Source organism: Chionomys nivalis, chromosome 9 (assembly GCF_950005125.1).
Source record: "Chionomys nivalis chromosome 9, mChiNiv1.1, whole genome shotgun sequence".
Lineage (NCBI taxonomy): Eukaryota > Metazoa > Chordata > Mammalia > Rodentia > Cricetidae > Chionomys > Chionomys nivalis.
The window spans coordinates 40,002,217-40,026,212 of NC_080094.1; the positions used below are offsets into that span (position 1 = coordinate 40,002,217).

The window sequence follows — 23,996 nt, forward strand, 5'->3', positions numbered from 1 at the left end:
AACTGATGGGAAGATTTCCCAAGATCTTGCGGCCGACAGAGCCAGAGCTGGTCCTTGAGCCCTTCATCGTTGGCCGGTCAGTCAGCTGGAGAGCAGCACCCCAACATCTGTACTCTTTCTCACCCATCCTCCTCCCTTCTCTCTCTGCCCAGTTCTCCTCCAGCTCTACAATACTTTTAACTACTGCTTAAAACGCTCTTTCAAATGTTCATATCAAACACGACATTACTGAATTTTGTCTAACATTTTAAGTTGGTCACAAATGAGAACTCTCTAAGTCCTCGTAAGGGGACTTTTGTTCTTTTTTAAGGTTTCAAAATATTTTGTAAGTGTCAGAAAACTAGCAATGGCTTTTAAGCTTCGTTCTTTCACACATGCTCCATTAGTGACATGGGTGGGAAAGACCTTTCTTGTACCATTGCTTTCTATTCCTCCAAGACTATGCAGGCAACAAGAAGTAGACTATCTCACTGAGTGTGGCTTGAGCACAGGTGAGAGCTCAGAGCCCACCTCCACAGTGACACACTTCCTCCAACAAGACCACACCTACTCCAACAAAGCCACACGGCCCCAATAGTGCCATTCCTTTTGGGGGTCATTTTCTTTGAAACCACCACACCTACTGAATACACAGATCAATGAGTAACTTCCTCTGGCAAAACTTCCCTTGAACTCCTTTGCCCTTGACAGACAGGAGCAGTGGGAATTTAGACAGGTGGACATTGGTGGAGCCATATAAAATTACACCCTAAATTATTTCCGAAAACGAAGTCTTATTTTTAGAAATGCTTGGGTTGACCATTTCATCCATTTCTATCACGTGCCTTTCTCCATTCTGTTCCATATAATGGCTGATCAAATGTAGCTGCCTGAGGGGAGACAAGTCCTGGGATGGAGAGGGAAGTGTGGTGGCCGTCCTAGGTAAAGAGGACAGAGGCCGGGTGTGAATGGGGAGATGGAGACAGAAGGGTGAATTTCGAGAACAGCCATCAGAAAGACCAGGACAGGTGGCATAAAAACAGAAACAAAGCTGTGGGGGAGAAGAAGTAGAGCCAGGGCCACAACCCCAGAAAGAGGCTGACTTACAGCGTCCCCCCTCTCCCTAGAGTGTAGCATGTTGGTTTTGTCCATACAATAAGCAGGTATCATATATCAACAGGAACCCTTGCTTTGTCAGTTGCATCACGTGGCAGTGCTCAGGAACACATAAACTCAGGGCAGATAAACGCTGTGACGCCCAAGTGAAAAGCTTTGCACTTAGGCTGCTGCGGTATGCACGGAACTGTCAGGTGCAGTCCAGTCACACTGGGGAAGTCAGTTCCAAAGGCACAGGAAACAGTGGAAGGAATGTTCGCTGCCCACCAACATGCTGCTATCTATGGAATTTCACACGAGACAGTGGAGAGGCAGATCTCTTACATAATGGACAGAGGAAAGGTGACGGAATGAAAGGGAGGCTGCCCTTTGATTGGTCTAGGATGGCAAAACTCCAGATCTTTATTGATCAGAGCCTCTGTGTCAAGTTTAATTCAATGTACTGTAGGGAGATGAGCTTGGCTCACAGAATGAAGGACCCTGCCTTTGTGGGGATTACGTAAACGCAGTGATGAAGTTAAGCAGATTGTCGCAAGGTGATTGGATACCACATGGAAATTTAAAAATACAGAGTGAGGGGGTAATGAGAATTTCATTCTGAATGGTATGGGGTCACCCCTAGTAGTAGTATGAAATAGAGATGCCCTAGAAGTCATTTACTGGAGTGACATTTGAGAGCACTTCAAAGAAGTAAGCCAAGAACTTCAGTACAATCTGTGCGGTGACACAGCCTGCCTGGTAGGCTCAGGAAACAGCAAGAGGCTCACAAAGTCCTTGTTATAGCGCAAGTTGAGTGAATGACACAGTTAAGTGGCAAGGATCAATTTGAGGAGGAGACGACGGAGAGTGGAAGGCCCCATCCCTTGTTCCTAATCTCACCATTCCAAACTTGTCTTACTCATGGGCTCTGGGAATGCACACTACAATTGCGCAGAGCAGGGACTGGATTTGTCTGAGGGAAGAGAGGTCTCTAAGCACCAGTCTTAGGAGCCCTTCACATGGGTCCTGCACTGCACTTGAGGGGCTCTTAGTGAAGAGAAAAAAAAATCTGCTATTGAACTTTTCTACAATTCAAGTCAGCATTTCCACTTACCCGCCCCAGCCCCCATGTCCATGACTTTCCATATTGCATGAGCAAGAGCGTAGGGGTAGGGGTCTGGAGGGTCTACCTGGGCCCTATCTGGCCACCCTGGTTACCCTATCCACCAGCAGGCCAAGGGATATAGTCCTCTGGGCTGGCTGATACCCTAAGCCTCTAAAGCTGACAATATTTGGACATGGTCAAAAAGCTGGCTGCAGGAGTTCAGGCAGGGACACTCAGCAAGCAGAGATCAGAGGCTTACAGGTGTGACTGAAGAACCACTCGTAGGTCAAGTGCACAGGAAGAGTCAGTCACTCCACGTGACCCGGAAGCTAAGGCTGGGAAGCCAAGGCTTTGATCAAAAGAAATAAACCATAGAATGGGCTAGATGTTTATTCTGTTCCCAGGATCCCACACCATTTTGTAGACTAAACCCTAAGAAAACAGTATTGCAACTCATAAGGGACTCTAAGGGGTAGAAGTGGGGCACAGACAGGGTGGTGGGTGAGTCTTCCAGAAACTCAAGGTAGTGCCGGTCGTCCCCACTCCTCCCAAGGCTCGGACCCTCTCCACCATCACCGCTTGGAGGAAGCTCTGGCATGGTGGCTATTCCCAGCCTCTTCTCTCTGGCTTTGGGCACCACTTTTTATTTCTGAGCCCCATTACATGAGACTGGAACTAAACAGGGGCTAACTTCTTGGGTGTGCAGGCATGTGTCTGGGATGCTACATTCTAGAGACACAAGCAGAGGCACGAGCTGGGGTTCAACACCAGTTTAGGGTACACAGATCCTGTCTTTAAAACAACAACACCATATTCCACAAAGAGCACATCCTACACACATTGATAATGACATTGATGGCATAGAACACACTGTTAGTTCCCAGCACAATAGCTTAGACCAGAAAAATTCTTTTCTCTGACTAGAATTTGGCCTGAAAACCCTGTCTCTTGTTTGCTGTTCCACATGTTTTAGTTAGATGTATCCAAAGTACCCAGGGTTAAGACTAATTTCCCTACATTTCAATCTTTTTTTTTTAAATCCCACTTTCCTCAAGATAGCTGGACCCCTTTCTGCCTTTCCTTGAGTCTTCCATGGCACAGAAAAGACTAAGAAAGTGTGATTCACTGTCTTTTTGATCCAAGGCTTTGCTTCCATTTCCAGTGATACTGATGTTTCACTAACTCCATATGTGACATTCCCCTCATTTTCAGTGACCTTGCCCCCATCATCTCAGTGACCCACACACTGATGCTGCATACTTTTGTGTATCTAGGGCAAGAGGTTATGCTTGAGCTACTTCTGACCAGAGACGACACAGGTATCCCAGGTCACAGGACCATGCCTCAAGACATAGGTAACCCAGATCCCAGGGCCATGCCTAGAGACACTGGTAACCCAGGTCACAGGGATAATCCTAGAGACACAGGTAACCCAGGTCCCAGGGCCTTCCCTAGAAACAGTGGTAACCCAGGTCACACACCTTGCCTAGAAACACAACTCTTACTTTCCAGTTCCTCTTGCCTGATTTTCCTCTGAAGTGGTGAGAACTTCATGTCAGCACAGACAATATGACTTACAAGAACACAATCACTGGATTATTTCTGCTTCCAACAACAGCCAGTCTACTACAGGGCAATCAGGCTTTGAAGCCTATTCCAAATCACCCAATCAAAATCTGTACTGTCAGCTCTCCAAAAGAAATATTCACCAAGACACTACAGTTTCCCATGACATAAACCTGCTTCATTCATGAGAAAAAAAAAATATACTGATTAGCCAGGTGGTGGTGGTGCACGCCTTTAATTCCAGCACTTGAGAGGCAGAGGCAGGTGGATCTCTGAGTTTGAGGCCAGCCTGGTCTACAAGAGTTAGTTCCAGGACAGGCCCCAAAGCTACAGAGAAACCCTCTCTCAAAAGACCATAAATAAATAAATAGTTATATAAATAAATAAATAAGTACACTTGTTACTAGTCACTCACCATCAGAGGTTTTCTGGCTGACAGATACCCAGTTTTAATCCTAGCATCATAGATTAGGACATGAACATGCTTCTCATTTTGCCTCTAAAACTCTGAAATCCCAAATACTTTGAAACCAGAAGGTTTATCACAAATATTGTGTACAAAAAGTTTGGATTTTGGGATATTTTGGATATTTATTTGATATTTCCTTTCCTAAGTCCATAGCTTTATAATTTGGTTAGTAGGATAAACTGCTGCATTTTGGCTTCTGAATTTAAACACAAAAATCATTCTCATCCTGTGAACTTCATTGCAATGCCCAGACATTATCTGAGAAAGCTTTACTCCCCCTCCCGCATAGGGCCAGATCTCCAAGCTGCCTTTTGGAAACTTGGTTCACTCTACCTTGAAGGATATTTCTGTTGTCATGGTGAATCCATGGGTGATGACGGGCTCTTCCTCTGCGGTCCTTCCCTTCCAGCAGTCCAGCTCCACGCAGCGACATCCAGACAGAAGCACCTGGCGATACATCTCTACAGAGGAGTTCCCAGCCAACTGGCCAGCTGCAAAACAAACCCCAGAATCCTTTGAATCAAGGAAAGTATGGGATGCGGGCTTTGTCAAAAGCTGTTTTGGAGAACAAAGCATTGGAGTCGCCCAGGTGGCATCAGGGCTCCCTAGTGTGGGTTGGGAGAAGAGAGGACAGGAGAGGAAAGGGAAAGGTGTTGTAATAGTAACAATGACACATACTGAGTATCTGCTTACTAGGAGCCAACTACAGACCTTTGTAGTCAACAGTTAGTCTTGAAAGAAATCAACTGTCTGGTATAACTATTTTATAAGAAACAGAATCCACTCCAGATAATGAAAGGGGCACAGAACAGTTGAGTTACCCAAGTTTCCATGGGGAATATGTAGATACACAGTTTTGTTCATGGAAGATACTTAGTAAGTGAAGATGGCAGCACTCCCCAAACTGGTGTACAGTTTTAATTCATATTAAATCTAACAGAAATATGGCTGCAGAAATTGATATTCTGACCCAAACATTCCATGGCAATATTGGTGGTGGTGGTGGGCTTAATTAGCCAATGTAATCTTAAAAAATATAAACGAAGTTGGAAAAAAATCACACTTTCCAATTTTAGAACTTACTACCAAGTTATAGTAATCAAGACGGCATGCCAACAACATAGGAAGAATACACAGGTAAATACAAAATAAATGAAAGCTTAGAAATAAACCTTCAGTTCATCGCCCCCTGACTTTCAACAATGTAGCCAGTAAAACTCAGTACAGAAAAATCAGTGTGTTCAATGAGTTGACCTGGGGCAATAGGACAGTCACATGCCAAAACAAACCAACAAACCGGATCCCTATTTCACACTACATAACTAAATTAATGCAAAATTGATCAAGTCCTAAGTGTGAGAGCTAAAAATACGAAGGTTGTAGAAGAAACACAGAAAGCACCAACGATTGTGTTGTGTGTAGTCAACACCAACAGTGCAAGCAAAGAAAGAATACTAGGGAAACTTGATAAAATTGGTATTTGTGAGCAGAGCCAAAGGAACCTAGTGAAGCTGCTGCATAGCTAGATAGGAATGAGCAATCTCCACCAGCATCCTCGTAATTAGTTTTGAACACGACCTTCCATGTCCTTGTTAAACACAATTGATTCTGAGGGAGGGGAAGTATGACAACAAATCCCCTCTGGATTTGAAATACCGTGTGGTAGACGGAGAAAACGTCACAACTGCCCCTCGACACTTTAAAATACCACATTAAATAATAACTACAGGTCGGACAAAAGGAGGAAGGAGGGGGTAGCAGGCTTTGTGAAGGCACTTTGAGGCGGGGCTATTTCCTCCTAGTAAAATATGGCTATTATTTGTAAATGTGTACTTTTTGTTTTTCCTTTCTTTAGTTTTTTTTAAGTCTGCTCTAGTATGTGATTTCCCCCCACACATACACATTTTTTTTCATCAAAAGAATCAATTATTAGTCATATATTTGACCCTGGGTGGAGATAAAACTTTCTGAACCGCCCAAATTATCATAGGATTACGATGTGGTCAGAGGCTTTCCAGAAGAAAAGACATACCTAGTCTCTCCCTTCAGAATGAACTCAAGTGGCCATGTCAATCATCTGGACAGAAAACACCCCCAAGGCAAGCTGTTTCTTCCAGAGATTTTAGAAAGCAATACCAAATATACCTAAAAATGGAGATTGGTACCTGGGTCGGTCTGACTAACTACTCCTTCCCTGCAGAAGAGTGCTTTCTTAGGCCCTTTCTTCTTCACTTTGTAATAAGCTCTACCCATCTTCCATATTGTTTTCTGAGTGTCTTTCTTGTCTGAATTCTTTTGACAAAGGTCACCTGGTTTGGGGTCCTGAGGGGAACTGGTGAGATCAGAATGTGCTCCATTCTATGCTTACTGCATATTGTATAAAATGTTGGCTTCAAGTTGTCTTGTTCTGAAAGACTCCAATTACAAATAACCTTTGACTCCACTTTGAGTATAGACACAGAGGAAGAATGTCTCTGTATCTTGACTGGCACGTGGCTACCACCATGTGTCCAACTTCATGAAGCAGAGCATAATATACAGGTTATTCTTGACTGTGAAAAGGGTGCTGCCCTATGAATTTATTACCATGAATCGGGACCCAAAAGCAGATGTGTGTATCAAATCTATAAAAGTAAAACCAGATACCAGGATCAACTGGACACACAAGACTAAGAAAAGAATACAAGGCTTGGGCCTCATCAAAAGGTGGACACCTAACATCACAATGACAGTAAACTTTGATGTGGAACGATCTTTTTGAAGACTGTGAAGATGTGTTGCTCTCATTGGTTTAATAATGAGCTCAATGGCCAATGCCTAGGCAGGAAGAGGTTAGGTGATACTTGAGGGACAGGGAGAGAGTACTGGAATGAAGAAGGGCAAAATCTCCAGTCAGATGCACAGGAATCAGGATGCATACAAGATGAGGTAACCAGCCATGAGTCACATGGCACCACACAAATAGAAATGGGTTAATTTAAGTTATAAAACCTAGATAGAAACAAGTCTAATCTATCAGCCAAGCTTTTATAATTAATAACAAGTCTCTGTGTGGTTATTTGGGAGCTGGCTGGTGGGACAGAATATTTCGCCTATAGACTTTTCTGACCTGACTTGGTGTATGCTCCAGGAACAGACTGGCAAAGAACACTCAACTCTCTCGGGCTTCAGCTTGGCTCACTCAGTCTCCATGGCTGAGGCAGCCTACCTGACTTGCCATCTGCCCATTCATATGGACTGGGTCCTGTGCTTTATCTCTATGGCCTCCATGGCCCTGCATCTCACCTTTGCATCTTGACTAACCTGGGTTCCCTCTGACTCTGTGCTTGATTCTACATCAGCACCTCCGCCACACCTCCAACAGGGTTTGCTACCTAACTCCCATAGAGACTCTCTATGCATTTCTATCAGCCTCCTGCTTCTGCCTCTTAATAAGCTCCTCTGAATGCCTTGAACTCTACCGAGGCCTCTTCACGCTCATGTAGCCATTCTGTAACCTCCATATGCACATGTGCACAGATAGATTTACTGTGGAAAGGGTAGTGTGTGACCTGAGAGCCAGAATCAGTAGTCAAGGCTGGACTAAGGCGTGCTGATGGTTAGTGTCTAGCCATCACAACAAATTCAGTCCACTTGCCAGACTAGTTGCAGCCAACAAAACTGATGTAGCTTGCGAACTGATTGTGATTCAAGAGTTTTGGGCCCTGTGGGAAACACACACATGACTGTCTATGTTTCTGAGGAAAAAGACTCACGACAGGAAGCCTGAGTGAGATCTCTGTCACAAAGTTATGAAATTATGATAAAGCCATGGCACTGATGGACAATGGACAAGTACTTCTTTTTTTCCCATAAGGAGTTAAGGAAAGTCACTAATCTAAAAGATATTTATTTATTCATTCATTTAATGTCGATGTGTATGCACTGCTCAAGTGGTGAAGCTGCAGAGGGTAGAAGGTGGTATCAACCCCCAAACTAGAGTTATGGTGGTGGAGTATGAGTTGCCATGCATGTGCTGGGACCTGGACCTGGTCCTTTATAAGACAAGTAAGCGTTCTTAACCTTGGAACCATCTCTCTACTCCTGGCAGTCACCAAGTACTAGATAGAATTGTTTTTAAAAGATTAATAATAGATACATTTTGGAACAAGTCTTTTATCAAACAGACAAATTGAAGTTTCTTTGATCAATACATCACAAACTTATATGTTTTATTTATTTATTTATTTATTTATTTACTTGTTTTTATTTATTTAGAGTCACAGTCTCGCCCTATAGTCTAGGCTAGCCTCAAATTAAAATCCCTCCTGCCTCTCCCTCCTTAGCAGTGGGCATGCAGACAGGTTTTCTCCCCTTTGCTCTTTTAGATCTTCTTTTTATAGCCAACTGAAGGATGACTTGTGGATAAAAACTGCCAAAATGACTTTGAAATGGACAACATCTGCCCTGTGGAGACACACAGGGGAAAGAAAATGGGATTAGGCCAACTGGCTTAATTTTATTTTATATGCATGGCACAATACCCGGCCATCAGCGTAACAAAAGACGGTGCTCCTCAGTGCCATACAGCTCTAGCAAAGGCGCAGAAAGGCTGGTTAAGTACATTTGCATAATCACTTTTGTTTCCTAGAAAAATTAGGGCATTTAAACACACAAATGTCTTTTTGCAAAGACAAAAAAAAAAATGCTGATAGAAGAACCTGGAAAACTCCTGACACTGGATAATCAATTTGCCATTTATGATTGCCTCAAAGTTTATTGTCACTGCAAAACTGTCCCCAGGACGGCTGCATTAAGGAGAAGGGCGGGAGGAGTGAGAATTAACACTGTTGTTCTTCCTAAACTTCTGAACTACGGGAAGCGAAGAACTGAAATAATCGTAAGATTCATTCATCCAAGGGTTTGTTCCTGCACAAAACAGCATTCATATAAAAGAAAAGAACAGGTCTGTACATGTACTGGTACTGTGATGGCTAGGGTTCACTGCCAAGTTTATAGACTATATGCTCACCTAGGGGATGGACCCCTGGGCACGACTGTGGGGGATTATCTTCATTCTGTTAACTGAGGTGAGAAGACCCACGTACTGTCCTACTGTGCATAGCATCTGTGATGGCCATTTTTGGTTGTCAACCTGACTGCATCTGGAATTAATTAAAACCCCAAAGTGGCTGGGTACACCTGTGCTTAATTGAATCATTTGGAGTGGGAAGACTCACTTCTAATCTGGATCTCTGAGGCGGAAGATACATCTTTAATCCAGATCTTTTGAGGTAGGAAGACCCACCTCTAATCAGAGCCACACCTTTTGCTGAAGCCTACATAAGGACATGGAAGAGGGAAGCTCTCTCTCTTTGGCACCCACTCCCTGCCTTTTTTAGAGTCCATTCCTTCATTGGCATTAGAGCCTAATTCGTTGGGATTCCAGTGTATACTAAAGATCAGCTGACATATCCAGACATGTGAACTGAACAACTATTGGATTCTTGGAACTTCTGTCATAGGCAGTCATTGGGTTGGCTGGACGACAGCCTGTAAGTATATATATTTGAATGTTTAGACAGTCTCCCACAGACATGCCCACAGGCTGAGCTGCTCTAGAAGTCCTCTATAGACACACATGTATGTATACACATACATACATACATACACACACACACACATACACACACACAGACACACATTTTCCACTATAAGTTCTGTTACTTTAGAGAATCCTGACTAATACAACATCATCTCCAGGCTAGGATCCCAGGATAAAGGGAGCTGAACAGCACTCTGAACTCGTCCCTCTTGTCCTGACTGTGGTTGCCATGGGACCAACTGCTTCAAGTTTCTATCACCCAACTTCCCTACCATGATTAACTGTGCCCTTGATCTGGGACCCTATCTCCTTTAAGCTGTTTGTGCCAGAGCAACTCATCACAGCCACAGGAAACTGAAGACGGCTGTCTGGGGGTTGTGGGAGATGTGTCAGTATGGCACCAACACCATGAAATAGTGTGCAATTTCTATCTACGTTCTCAGGACTTTGTTAAGCCTGCCTACTTTTCTGAAGTGTAACTTTCCCATTTTCTTCTTTGGATCTCAGTGGGCAAACCTGCGCATGTTCTCTGGGGCACTCTGGGCTTGCTCACTGCTTTGTTAGAGAAGTTATTTCACCTGCTCCCTTCATCCCGCGAGTATTTTCTCTCTCAGCTGATGAAATTGACAGCTTGCTTGTCCTTACTGCTGGGTTGTTGTTGACATAAACTCTAATAAATCTGTCCTTACACGCTTTCTTCTGAGTCCATTCTTAAATTCCATTATTAACATGACCAAGAACCCCGAGAACTAACCCTGAAGACCCTGGTAACACTTACTACCCTAGGTAAAGTACCCCAACATTTTTGATACAATAAGATGCTGCAGAGAGCTTGGTCTTGGCTGACCATACATGCCATGACCTGGCAAGATGAACCATTATAAGACGAAAGCTAAAATTATCATGGGCTATTTTAGGTCCATGAAGCCAATTACCTTTACTGTGAGTGCATGTGTGTGTGTGTGTGCGCGCGCGCGTGTGTACGTGTATGTGCGCATGTGTTAGGGGGATTATACTATGGAGCTCTGATTTCAATCTTCCTGCCTCTGCTTCCCAAGAGTCCTAGGACTGGTTTTAGTTCCCTTTCCTTCCCTATCAGACCTCACTATGACTAGTTGATAGCAGTATCTCCAGACCTCCAGCCGTCACCAAGCTGAATGCAAAGAATTCCATGAGATGATATCTGGACCCTTATTACACCCTGCCCCATTAGGCTCTCATCAATGTCCTTGAAATCGGTACCTGTGTTTATTAATGCTTTCCTTTGCTTTGGTGACAACTACCAAATTTCGCACAGCCTTTTTTGTAGTGGAACATATCAACCAGAGTAACCTGGATCTCTATTCCTCCGTTACTCATACCTGGTTCATGATAAACTGTTTTCCTGTCTCCTTCAAAAGCAGAGAAGCTACTTTATGTCGCTAGTAACTAAGTAAAACTGGAGTGCTCTGTCATAAATGATTCAAAGAACTTTTAGAGACATTTCTGCGAACTGGCTTATAAATGCATTCGTCATTTAAAAAGCAGTTAGAAGGAATTGAATCTACTTTATGAAAAGTGTGGGTTTTGCGAGATGAAAAAATCTGAAAACATTAAAGACTGTGTTTGCCATCCAGTACCTACAGCCTGCAAATGCCCTCCAAAGTATATCTCTTGCTCCTTCATGAAATGAACATTTTTTATAAGAAATAAAGTGTCACAAAGAATATATTTTATTGAGCTATACATTTTTCTTTGCTTCCCTCCCTACCTCTCCCCTCCCCTTCATCCTCTCCCATGGTCCCCATGCTCCCAATTTACTCAGGAGATTTTGTCTTTTACTACTTCCCATGTAGATTAGATCCATACATGTCTCTCTTAGGGACTTTGCTATTGTCTAGGTTCTCTGGGATTGTGATTTGTAGGCTGGTTTTCTTTTCTTTATGTTTAAGAACCACTTATGAGTGAGTACATATGATAATTGTCTTTCTGGGTCTGGATTACCACACTCAATATGATGTTTTCTAGCTCCATCCATTTGCCTGCAAATTTCAAGATGCCATTATTTTTCTCTGCTGTTTAGTACTCTAATGTGTAAATGTACCACATTTTCTTTATCCATTTTTCCGTTGAGGGGCATTTAGGTTGTTTGCAGGTTCTGGCTATGACAAAAATGCTGCTATGAAAATAGTTGGGCGCACATGTCCTTGTGGTATGATTGAGCATCCTTCAGGTATATACCCAAAAGTGGTATTGCTGGGTCTTGAGGAAGGTTGTTTCATAATTTTCTGAGAAATCGCCATACAGATATCCAAATGGGCTGTACCAGCTTGCACTCCTACCAGCAATGCAGGAGTGTTCCCATTACCCCACAACCTCTCCAGCATAAATGGCCATCAGTGTTTTTGATCTTGGCCATTCTTACAGATGTAAGATGGGATCTCAGAGTTGTTTTGATTTGCATTTCTCTGATGACTAAGTATGTTGAGCATTTCCTTAAGTGTCTTTCAGCCATTTTAGATTCTTCTGTTGAGAGTTCTCTGTTTAGGTCTGCACTCCATTTTTCTTTAATTGGGTTATTTGTTCTTTTGATGACCAATTTCTTGAGTTCTTTGTATATTTTGGAGATCAACCCTCTGTCTGATGTGGGGTTAGTGAAGATCTTTTCCCATTCCATAGGCTGTCATTTTGTCTTGTTGCCCATGTCCTTTGCTTTTTCAGAAGCTTTTCAGTTTCAGAAGGTCCCATTTATTAATTGTTTCTCTCAGTTTCTGTGCTGCTGTGGTTATTTTTATGAAGTTATCTCCTGTGCCAGTGTGTTCAAGTGTACTTCCCACTTTCTCTTCTATGAGATTCAGTGTGTCTGGCTTTATGTTGAGGTTTTTGATCCATATGAATTGAGTTTTGTGCATGGCGATAGATATGGATCTATTTTCATTCTTCTACATGTTGATAGCCAGTTATGCCAGCACCATTTGTTAAATATGCTTTTTTTCCATTATTTATTTTTTTTTTGCTTCTTTGTCAAAAATCAGGTGTTCATAGGTGTGTGGATTAATATCTGGGTCTTTGATTGGGTTCCATTGGTCCTCCTGTCTATTTTTATGCCAAGAAAGCATATTTTGGGGAAAATCCATATCCCCAACTGTCCCTTGTCGTGGAATTCCTATAATCTTTCTTAGCTGTGTTATAATTTCCATTCTTCTCCCTTTCTCCCTAAAGTCTTAAGTTTACTTTCATCCCTGAAATTCCTTACTTCTCTTTTAAATACCGCACTCGCCTACTATATTTGCCTACGACTGGGGCTATGGATTGGGGCTATGTCCTGCATCACTTGAGTCTTGGCATTTCTAAAGCTGCTCCTTGATATCATCTCTGCCTGATCAAGAACACTCTTTGCAATTCAGACTGAACTCCAAGCTGCAGCTCTATTCCAGACATATGGATAATGGTGCCCACAGTGCTCCCTGCCATTTATGGCAACGCTGGTTACAATCATTGGAGCCTTGACTTTGATTACTGAGGCACCCAGGGAGAGAAAAGACCAGAAGCTGGGAATTAACAGCTTCACTACTAATCCAACCTTCTGAAGAATTTCTCACGCTTTAAAGCCCGGCAGGTAGCCGTCTACATTCACGTTTATCAATGTTTTGATGTTTTCCTTCAAAGTGCTATGCTCTCAAAATGTGATGCCCCTGTCAACTCGGGGTTTTCCTTCTGTGAACACTGTCACCTTCAATAAATGGAGATGGGTACTATTTTTACCAACTTTTAATTCTGTGACGCTCTTTCAGGGTCTATGATCTCACAGCCACACCTAGGAGAGCAATCCAGGTTACCAAGAATGCATTGAATTCACTGTTGTCCCACTGAAAACACAACACCCTCTTGATTGTAGATTCCAGTGATCTTAAAGGACCTAACTGAGAAAGACTGAGAAAGTATTGAAGGTACAAAGGCAAAGCCATTCCCTCTCCTAAGAAAATCAATTTCATCTCTAAGCCTTATTATTGACAGAAGTATCAGCAGCAAGTCTGTGTGTGTGTGTGTGTGTGTGTGTGTATTTTCCCAAACTTGCTCTCTGTGGGAAGTACTGGTTACTGGGAATACAAATATAAGGCACACCCATAACTTTATCACCTGACAGGGGAATGAAATATAAATAATAACAGTTCCTGTTTAGCAGGCAGTTTAAACTATCATCATAATCCTATACTTTCTTTCTCCTCTTTCTATTTCTGCTTTCCAAGAGAACATTATATTAGGTTTCAATAGGCTTAAGGGTCTCCTCCCAGCCCTGGAAAATAAATCTAGAATCTTCTCATGCTGTCATGGCAACTCCATGCCCATGGAGGTAGTCGGCGTGGCCTCTGCTGTATGGTTTAATTCTGACAATATATGATAAGAATAATGGAAAGAATACTGAATGGGGCTGGAGGAGTGGCTTAGGCAACCTCTAGAAACTTTTCCCTTATAAAAAGGAATCCATCAGGGACTTTCACACAGAAGTAGGTATGGATAATGGTTATAGAAAGCCATGCTTAGGGTGCACAATCAACCTGAAATCCTTAGTCCCAAAAGACAGGGAGAGTACCTGAGAACCTGACGACATTCATGGATTCCTGATTGAGCCAAGCCTCAGCAGCTGATGTTTTGCTGCAAGAGGTATAAATTCCTCACTCTTTGGGTCATGTAGATGGCATCTAATCATGTTCAGCCACAAGGATCTTTGCTTTTTGAATTTATCTTCATTTTATAAAGGAATTAATGTAAGAGTGCCATTTAAAGGTAAATTCAACCAGGGCTTATTTATTTTCTAAGTTTATGCCACCACTCAATTTTCTTAGGACTGTATATAATTTAAATTAAACAAAAATGATAAAAGTTTGTACTCGCCACAGTCTAGTAAAGGGGGGAGAGATAAAAGAAGTAAAGGGGGGAGAGATAAAAGAAGGGAGTGGGTGACACTCAGCTTGAGGTGAATAGTGGCTGGTTCATAAGGGGACAGCTAGGCTTTTTCTGCAGCCAAGAAAGTATATAGGAGAAGAGAATAATGATCTGATATCTTCAATGCGATAATTTAATTAATCAGATTATTGAGACAAGTAATTTATAATATTTTTCAACATTAAATCTAAAATCTTGCATTTTGTTCTATGTGAGATAAGGGTATTAATTAGGCAATGATACAGAACATAGCTGTCTTTATATAGAATCATTTATCTTCCAGATTTTTGGAGATCAGGAAATTTTATGAGCCAGCTATGTTTCCAGTTGAAACAATTATATAGTGTTTCTTCTGGAGAGAGGCTTTCCCCCCCGCTCTTTGAGCCACTTGGATAGATTCCTCAGAGAGAGAGACAGCAACTTAAACATAATTACTACAGGTACTCTGCCAAGACTGTCTAAAATTCTTAAAAGTGACTGTTGTCATTAATAACCAGCTCATCTATATATGTATTTTTAATCTGATGTATTTTTGCTTTTGGGTCCATCTTTATGTTTAATGGGAGGAAGTAACAGGAATAGAGGAGACACAAATAAGAGAATATCAAACAATTCATTCCTCAGGCTGTATATATTTAATTTTTATAGTCCCTGTGAAGGGAATCAAAAGAAAATAATCCAGGTTTTGAAGTTCTTCTTGTTCGGGTTGAGAGTGGAGCACCTCAGAAATACAAGTTCTTACAATTCTCCAAGAAGAGCAGAGTGGTGACTGGGTGGCCAAGATTGGTGTCACCTGGGTCATTCAGTCTTACCTAATCAGAACACAGCCCCCCCTGGTGCCGCCCTCTGCTTGAGCCCGGCATTGCTTAGGCTCATGTGAGTGAGTGGAGCCCTCCTTAGACTACTGCATGCTCCTGTGAAATAAGATTTCTGGAGTTTCCGTTTGTTCTAGAAATGGATCTGAAGCATGGTTATGCACATGAAAAGGATCCAAGACAGCAGACAGGCAAGGGGCTGCAATCCATGCTTACAATCTCATTTATTTCTTAGCCATTGATTTTTTAAATTTAATTGGATTCTGCATTAGGCTTTGATTATATATATTTTCTATTTTAGTGCACGTTTAAATGATTTGTGGGAGTTTGAATTTTTATTACAGAGACAGTCATATTTATTCAAAGATCTCTGGGAAATAGGAGTATTATATTCACTTTGTGTGTAAATAAAGCAGCAGCCTTATGAAGTAAAGGCATGTTTTGACCCGTAAGTCAAAAAAGGACTTTTCAAACAAAACCTTGAAAGCCTATAGAAATCTTTCCTTCCTTCCTTCCTTCCTTCCTTCCTTCCTTCCTCCCTCCCTCCCTCCCTCCCTCCCTCCCTTCCCCTTCCTTCCTTCCTTCCTTCCTTCCTTCCTTCCTTCCTTCCTTCCTTCCTTCCTTCCTTCCCTCCCTCCCTCCCTCCCTCCCTCCCTCCCTCCCTCCCTCCCTCCCTGCCTTCCTCCCTCCCTCCTACTGATTATGTGGAGTTCTTCTCTATTTCCCCACAGGAAAGCGAATACTTTGAACTAGGAAAGTGTAATATGGTGAAAATTGATTTGACCTAATTCAAATCTGTGTAATCCGGACCACAGCACAATAACAGCTCAAAAGACAGAGCAAAAAAATCAAGTCGACTACTCAGGATCACGACAGCAGTTAGCAACTCTCGCGGTTTAGAATCTGCGTTTCTGGAAACGTGTCCACTGATGTTACTAGAAACCAAATAGTGAGACGCAATAATCAGAAATCACGTTATGCAAATTAGATGCAGAAATGTGAAGATGCCAGATTGAACTCTTTTTCCAGTAAACAGTCAGCAGGCTGGGGATGTCACTTACTACTAGAACATTTGCCTACCTTGAGATGCCCTGGGTTGCATGCCTAGTAGAACAGGTGGAAAAGGTGAGTCCTTCTATTTCCTAGCATTTAAGCATTTCAAATATGCATTAGTATGCAAGTATCCTAGCTAGTTTTATTAGTGAGCAACCACTGTACAAAACAATGGGCTTCCTTATGAAATTTTCACGCGCGTTTGTGATGTACTTTGATCTTATTTGTCCCACTCACCCCCTATTGCCATCTTTCTCCTTCTCCTCCTACTGGTCCCCTTTCAGTTCCCAGAACAGTGCCCCATCTGTCTCCAGGCATGCATTTTTAGGGTTCCTGGTGATTTCTAGTTCTTTTCATTTTCCTGAAGAATGGCAAACACTCTGTTCTTCTTCACAGTAAAATAGTACTCCATTGTGTTTATACACTGTTTGTTTTAGTGAGGCTGGACCCACATCCTGGCCACGGGAAAGTGCCCCAACACACATGGATGTCCAGGAACTTCTCTTGAAAGCTGAATTGGATTTCTTCAGGTAGCTACACAAACAAGAAGATCTGTTTTCAGATTTTTTTTTTCTTGAAAGCTGTGCACCAGCCTTAGGATAAAGGAACCTGATTCCTCTATGATCAGGGAACAGAGTTATGCTGAGGGAGGAGGATATTAGTGCCTGCCAAGAAATTAATCTGCATGAAAAATCATTGCTGAAGTGCAATTTATAAAAAGAAACCATCAAGGGAATTTTAAACTATATTCTTTGTATTCAATGCTGTTTGTGTTTCAAAACACAATTCTATTGTATTTCAAGACAATAATTTTCCCATAACTGTTATTGTGATGTTACAATGTAACACAATATATTACCAGTAACTGCGTATTATTTGGGTTGTTAGTAATTATACGTAATTTGTTACATACTAAAATTACTAATGGACACAGCTATAGAGTTAAAAATTTAAGTTGGAAGATAGAAGTAGAAATACTTTTGTGAACAAGTCCTAAGAAGCAAAAATAAAAAGTTTTTTTTTTATAGACTTTTCTAGAACTTGTCACTGAAATAGTTTGGAAAGAATGCCTCACCGCACAGGGTCCACACTGTTATTAAAGTACTTTGTTTCCAACAGAAAGGGACCAGGGCTTATTGTCAGGATTGGGCCAGGTGGGGGGCAGGATGGAGGGATGAGGGGGTGGGAGTCTGACTCTCTGGACAGAGAACACGGTGAGCCTGCAGGAATTCAAGGTTCTGTCATCCATAAAAGGGTAAATAGAGGCGACCTAGCCCTGGAGGGAGAAGGCAGGATGGCTGCAGGTAAAAGAACAGGGTTTTAAAGCAAAACCACACATTCGTATAATATGTGGACAGATAAAAAGTGAAATATTCCAGCGTGGTGAAAAGGAGAGCACATTTGATGCCTAATCGCTGTGCTACTGCAGACACGTGTGGGAGTAATGGATATACACACAAATGCTAGAAGGTTTTCTACACTGAGGGATTGCCATTTGGCCCTAAAACAACTTCCACGCCGGAAAGATAATCCACATGTACGAAATTCAGACACACATTTCTTTATTAATCTTGTCCTTAGTATGTGATAAAAACAAGACTCACTGTAAGTGTTTTTTTTTTTTTTTGTATTTTTTTTTTTTTTTTTTTAGTAGTTTTTTTTCTCTGTTGAAGGAGCTGTGGGCTGTGTTTTTGCCACCCCAGCTCCTGGTCGCTTAGCTAGCTTATGCCCCAAAATAACAATACACAAACTGTATTTTTTTTTTTTTTTTGGTTTTTCGAGACAGGGTTTCTCTGTAGCTTTGGAGCCTGTCCTGGAACTCCCTTTGTAGACCAGGCTGGTCTCGAACTCACAGAGATCCGCCTGCCTCTGCCTCCCGAGTGCTGGGATTAAAGGCATGCGCCACCACCGCCCGGCTCAAACTGTATTTTTTTAAACACTGTTTGGCCCATTAGCTCTAGCCCTTATTGGCTAATTTTTATATTTTGTCTAACCCATTTTTAATAATCTGGGTAGTATCAGTCTTACCGGGAAAGATTTAGCATGTCTGACCTGGCGGCTTGCTTCATGGCATCTGGCTCTGAGAGGAGCTGCCCTGCATCTCCCCGGGAGGGAGAGGGGAGCATGTTATTTAACCAATGACCTTCATTTCTCCTCCTTTTTTTTTTTTTTTCATTGCTGTGCCCAGTACAGAGCAAGCCTCACACACACTAAGCAAGTACTCTGGCCTTATCCCTTCTGGAAATGCCTGAAAATTCACTGCACTCTCAATCTTATTATACAAAATCCCATGGGTCAGAAGACATCAGGTACTGGCCGGTACAGTCTAGGAGACTTGAAAACAACACAAACTGTTGAGAGGCGAGGAAACAGCTTCACAAATACACACAGGATGGCTTCGAGCTGGGGAAGTCAGTACCGCAACCCGAGTCCCCAGAGACGTTGCCCAGGGCAAAGGAAACATTTGTTTCCCAACAACAGACCCTAGAGAGTAAAATCTGGTAGGGCCGGCCTCCTAACTGTTAGAACCCGACCGCATGTACCTGTGAGGTAGGTGTTGTGTGAGGAATTGATGAAATAGTGAGACAGGGGCTGAGACATGTCTTCGTTCAAATCCAGTTTCTCAGGTGAAACGACTCCATTTTCTTCTCCGCTCAGGTAGCGCATGAATCCATCCACTGACATCTGCCCTGGAGAAAATGGATCAAGAGGCAAGTGAGTGGCTCAGCATCCTGATACTGGCGGGGTCAACCCACTCCGACCCCCTGGTCCACGCCAAACAAGCTCTGCAGCATCCAAGGAGAAGACAGCAGACACAGTTTTGTCGTAACACAGACACACACTTGTCTAGGATCACGTTGTACGTTACCATCAACCCTATATACATAAGAGAAAGATGCAGTTATTCTGATGCCTCTTCAGCTTTTCAGAGGATTTAAACACAAATTTTCTCTTTATAATGTAATAGTGACCATCCAGTTCATGAATTAGAAAAGAAAGGTTGCCAGGCAGTGGTGGTACAAAACTTTAATCCCAGCACTCAGGAAGCAGAGGCAGGCGAATCTCTGAGTTTAAGAACAAGTTTAAGTTCAAGGTCTACAGAGCAAGTTCTAGGACAGGCAGGGCTACACATAGAAACTCTGCCTCAAAACAAAAGAAAAAACAAACAAACAAAAAAAGAAAAGTTAACTCTGGGTAAATCACCTTGAGATGGTTTTCCAAATTTTCCATTAAGAACATATATTGCTTTTATTTTTATAATGAAAATTATGAACAAATATTTCTACTTTAAGGGTTCAAATCATTTTATCTCTTACACAATATAAGAGATAACAACAAATGACCTTTGCTTTATGTAGCAAACTGAAATCACTCAGAGAGGAGGGGCTCTGAATTTTCTTTACAAGTTTACTTCAGATAGAAAAATATGTATTTCACTCAGAAATTTTTTTTCTTCCAACTCTCTGAGGTAGCTCTAGCTAAGTATTGAGACCATCCTTTTCTTTCAACATTACTGAGGTGTCGCTGGCAGGCAGAAATTACACATACTTAGTGCCGTTTGAAGCTGCCTTACAAGGACTGAGATAATCCTTCATTTCCAGCTCAGCAGCCTGATAGGCCCACAGAGAGCCCTCACCACAGTGCATTTGTCCACTTTGATAGTTGAAGCTGCAAGATAACAGCAAATAAATGGGAAATAAAGGTAGTGCCAATAAAGGTTGGGGGTGGCATATCTTAGCTCCTCGTTGGAAGTGTTTTGTGTTAATTTTAATGTGCTACTCTTCACTGAAGAAGTTCAGGCTCTGAAGTAAGCAGAAAGGAAAAAAAAAACTTGTCCAAATGCATGCAAACATTCCTTCAGAAGAACATACTTTGGGAGCTTTGCTGTGTGTCAACAAAAAGTTGTGTGTGTCTGTATTTTAACAGTGTGCAAATGTATATACATATATATAAGATAGGACAGTAATTTCTTCTGAATTAAACAATACATTATAAATATTTTGATCACAAAGTAAATTCTCTAAGATCAGTGCTTAACTTGAACTCATGAAATATCTGCTACTTATATTTTTATAAATTATAAAACAAAACATATAAGATTAAGCAAATCTATTATTATTGGTTATTAAATTTGTTTTAAACATTTTTAAGTATAAGTGACACTGCACTAAATGCTACAGCAGTTAAGTCTTTATACATATATGTAATTCCTTTTGCAGACTGCACTGGCAGGAACAGAGCTGTCAAATCAGACTATACATGTCATAAAGGCTTTTAATGCAGACCACTAAACTTCTTTAGGCATACCATGAAGAAATGGCAGAATTAACCATGACATATTACCACACTAAATTTGTTTCACATATATTGAATTTTTCAAGATAACTGATACCAAAGTCCTGGGAATAGCACAGCTAAATCATTGTTAACATCTTTCAGGAATGAAAGATCTATCTGCTAACTACAGGAGCAAGTATTCAAGACTTTTGATGCCCCAAGTGAATGGGGAGAGGTATGGCAAAGTCAAGAGATGCCACTGTGAAAATTAGGGTCAGTCCGCGCACACTATAGAAGGTGAGTCAGTTAAAGGTCAGGAGTTCAATTTCAAAATATATTTCACAGTCTGCACAATGTGTGAAAGGTGCTTTCGACTGGTCAAGGTGTGGGGGCAGAGAAAGGGCCTTAGATTTTCACTGCTCCCATGTAACCCACAGTGGAGTATGCTGTTGCCATTGACTGGAAAGCATAAGCATTAAAAAAAAAGTCTTTCACTATGAAAAATTTCCATTTATTTTCCTAGTCATTGGAGGAACAGGGACGATGGAAAACCTTGAGAACTGACATAAGTTGGAGCTCAACACTGTAATTCAGTGGGAGAGCATTGACCTAACATGTCCAAAGCTGTGAGGCTATGAGTTCAGTCCCCAGCACTGCAAAAGCAGAGCAAAACAGAAAACAACAAACAACATGAAAGAGGAGCCTGTGAGGCCAGTCAGTGGTGCCTGAAATGAGTTTGAGCCCTAGGGTACACATGGCAACAGAGTTGCCCTCTGACTTCTAATGTTCCTACACACATACACACGCACACAAATAAATTAATAAAACAATAAAAAACAAAGCAGAACCCAAACCATCCAAATAACCAACCAAATGGAAATACACTGTTTTTCTAAACAAGGCCATAACAGACGAGAGTCCAGCTTCCACATTCCCGCCAGCTGTAAGTCAAGGGCAAGCCATTCACAGGCTCCCTTAAGACTTTTCTTCAAGCTTTTAAGTTCTGTGAATTCAAGCGGGCCAATAAATTATGGATTGCTAGCCAAATTAAAAAAAAAGTCCCACATCAGAAAGATTACAAAACATCAGTCTATGATGGGGAACAATAGACCATAAAGTTTTCTGGAATAAGAATTAAATGGGGTTTAAAGGGTAAGACCAGATGGCAAAGGCTAAAAAAAATTCCCTGACATATTTTCTAAATTGAGAGACTGCTTTGCTTCCCAGTGTCCATGCTGGTCACATGATACACCTTAAGGTGTTTATGAGAACACATACTAACCATTTGGAGCCAACACTGGGAAACACAAGTCCCTGGGAAAATGCAGTAATACTGTCCTGTGAAGCTCTGCAGAAGAAACTCCAGGTTCAAAGAAAAAAGAAACAGGTTCTTGCAGAAAGGGAGAGCAGGGCTGACTTCACTAGAGCAGAAGCATCCTTAAAGAGACCCCAGAGGAAAGCAACTTGACCAAATGATGGTACCCATGGGCCATTTAAAGGTCTGGTCTTTTTTTTTTTCCAGCAAAATATTGTCATAAACTCTCAAATGTCATGTTGTTTTGCAGTGGTGTCATGGCTATGTATCACCCACTCACTCTTCCTGACCCTCTCTCGTCCTTGGGATAGACAGTGGCTGTCATTTTGCTGACACCTTCGTGTCTAACAGGGAAGACACAAGCTCAAAACTCATCTGTGACACTTTAAAGCTTTCTAGAGGTGCTTGAAACCCCTGCAGTGAGCCTGCGACACTCGGCAGCCTGTACTTCATCTGTATAATGCACGGAAGCCCCTGGAAGATTCACAGGGTAAAACATCATCTGAGGCTATTCCACTGGTCTTGAGGGACAAGGGAAAAAAAGGATGTTTGTGAAAAGGAACTCTGGAAAATGAAAAATTATAATATAGAAGAGCTTTTTGACTCATTCTCCAATATCAGGGTCATATTAACACACACAGACTATCTCTAATAGAATGTTCTGGAATGATTCTTCTGTTCCAGGCATCTAGAAAAAGGTATTTGCACCTAAAGTTTATTCAGGAAGAGTAAGATGTCTAGAAAACTAGGGCCCTCCTTGCTTATGGCTTTCAAAAAACATTTTTTATCAAGGGCCCACCTCTATGTGCCCTGCATTGAGAGAAATCAGGATATGTGCATCAATTCTTGGCCCTTCAAAACTTAAAACCACATTTAGGGCAGGAAGAAATGTTCAGTGTTTAAGAACACTATCTGCTCTTGCAAGAGAACCCAGGTTCCATTTCCAGCACCCACAGCGCAGCTCACAACCATCTGTAACCCCAATTCTAGGGGAATCTAAGACTCTCTTCTAGCCTTCGTGGGCACCAGGCAAGGATGTGGTGTACAGATATACATGTAGGCAAAACCACACATATACATAAAACAATTCCTAAAAACATGGCCACTATTCTGCTGCCTAGGTCTGGCATGAGATGGGGAAAAACTGGTCAATTTTGATTACCAGTATACTGAGCTTGGAGAAAAGACATGAGGAGAGACTGACTGTAGATGTGAACAGACTCTCCAAGGAGTACCAAGAAGTCACCTGTGTATTTTGCTCCTGACGCATACACAGAGTTGCAAGAAGATGCGGGGCAAATACGAGAATGGCCTAGAAGCCCAAGAGTAGATTTCTAAATTCATAGCTTTTCTAAAGTTGCTTTCCATAATGCTTGTCTTCAGGTGAGTAGAAATAAGCTCCCCAATCTCTCCTTGATTAGGATAAAAACTTTCCAATCTTTCAGTGGTGCTTCTATGTCTATTCATTTCTGGTTCTTGTCGTTTACTATTTTATTTTTTACTTCCCATCATGGAGGAAGAGAGTGTCATTCCTTCTTATATCTACTCTCTCACCACATATGAGGTCACTGTATTCAAAGGTAATATTATCATGGCTATGTATCCCATTTAGAACCAAGTCATATAGTGAACCAACAATTACCTTGCTCAACTCTTCCCTTGAGTTTAATAAATGACTTATCATTTGCTAATTTCTTTGCAAATGTATCTAAGCCAACTTCAACTCTCTATCAATTACCTAAACCTCATTGTAATGCGTTCAAATGCAAGTGCAGTCTCAGTAACATTGTCTTGAAGTCTTTCTTGGAACC

General features: G+C 41.8%; 1 protein-coding gene across 2 annotated transcripts in view; it reads right to left on the bottom strand.

Moving 5' to 3' along the window:
* The window catches only part of Plcb1 (phospholipase C beta 1), a 660,438-nt gene that overhangs the window by 152,979 nt on the left and 483,463 nt on the right, over positions 1-23,996 (bottom strand). For both annotated transcript variants that reach the window (XM_057780532.1, XM_057780533.1), the window contains exons 10-11: positions 19,136-19,282; positions 4,548-4,705 (exon numbers count right to left, since the gene is read on the bottom strand). In XM_057780532.1, coding sequence (XP_057636515.1) covers positions 4,548-4,705; positions 19,136-19,282 — 305 coding nt within the window. The remainder of the gene's footprint in view (positions 1-4,547; positions 4,706-19,135; positions 19,283-23,996) is intronic.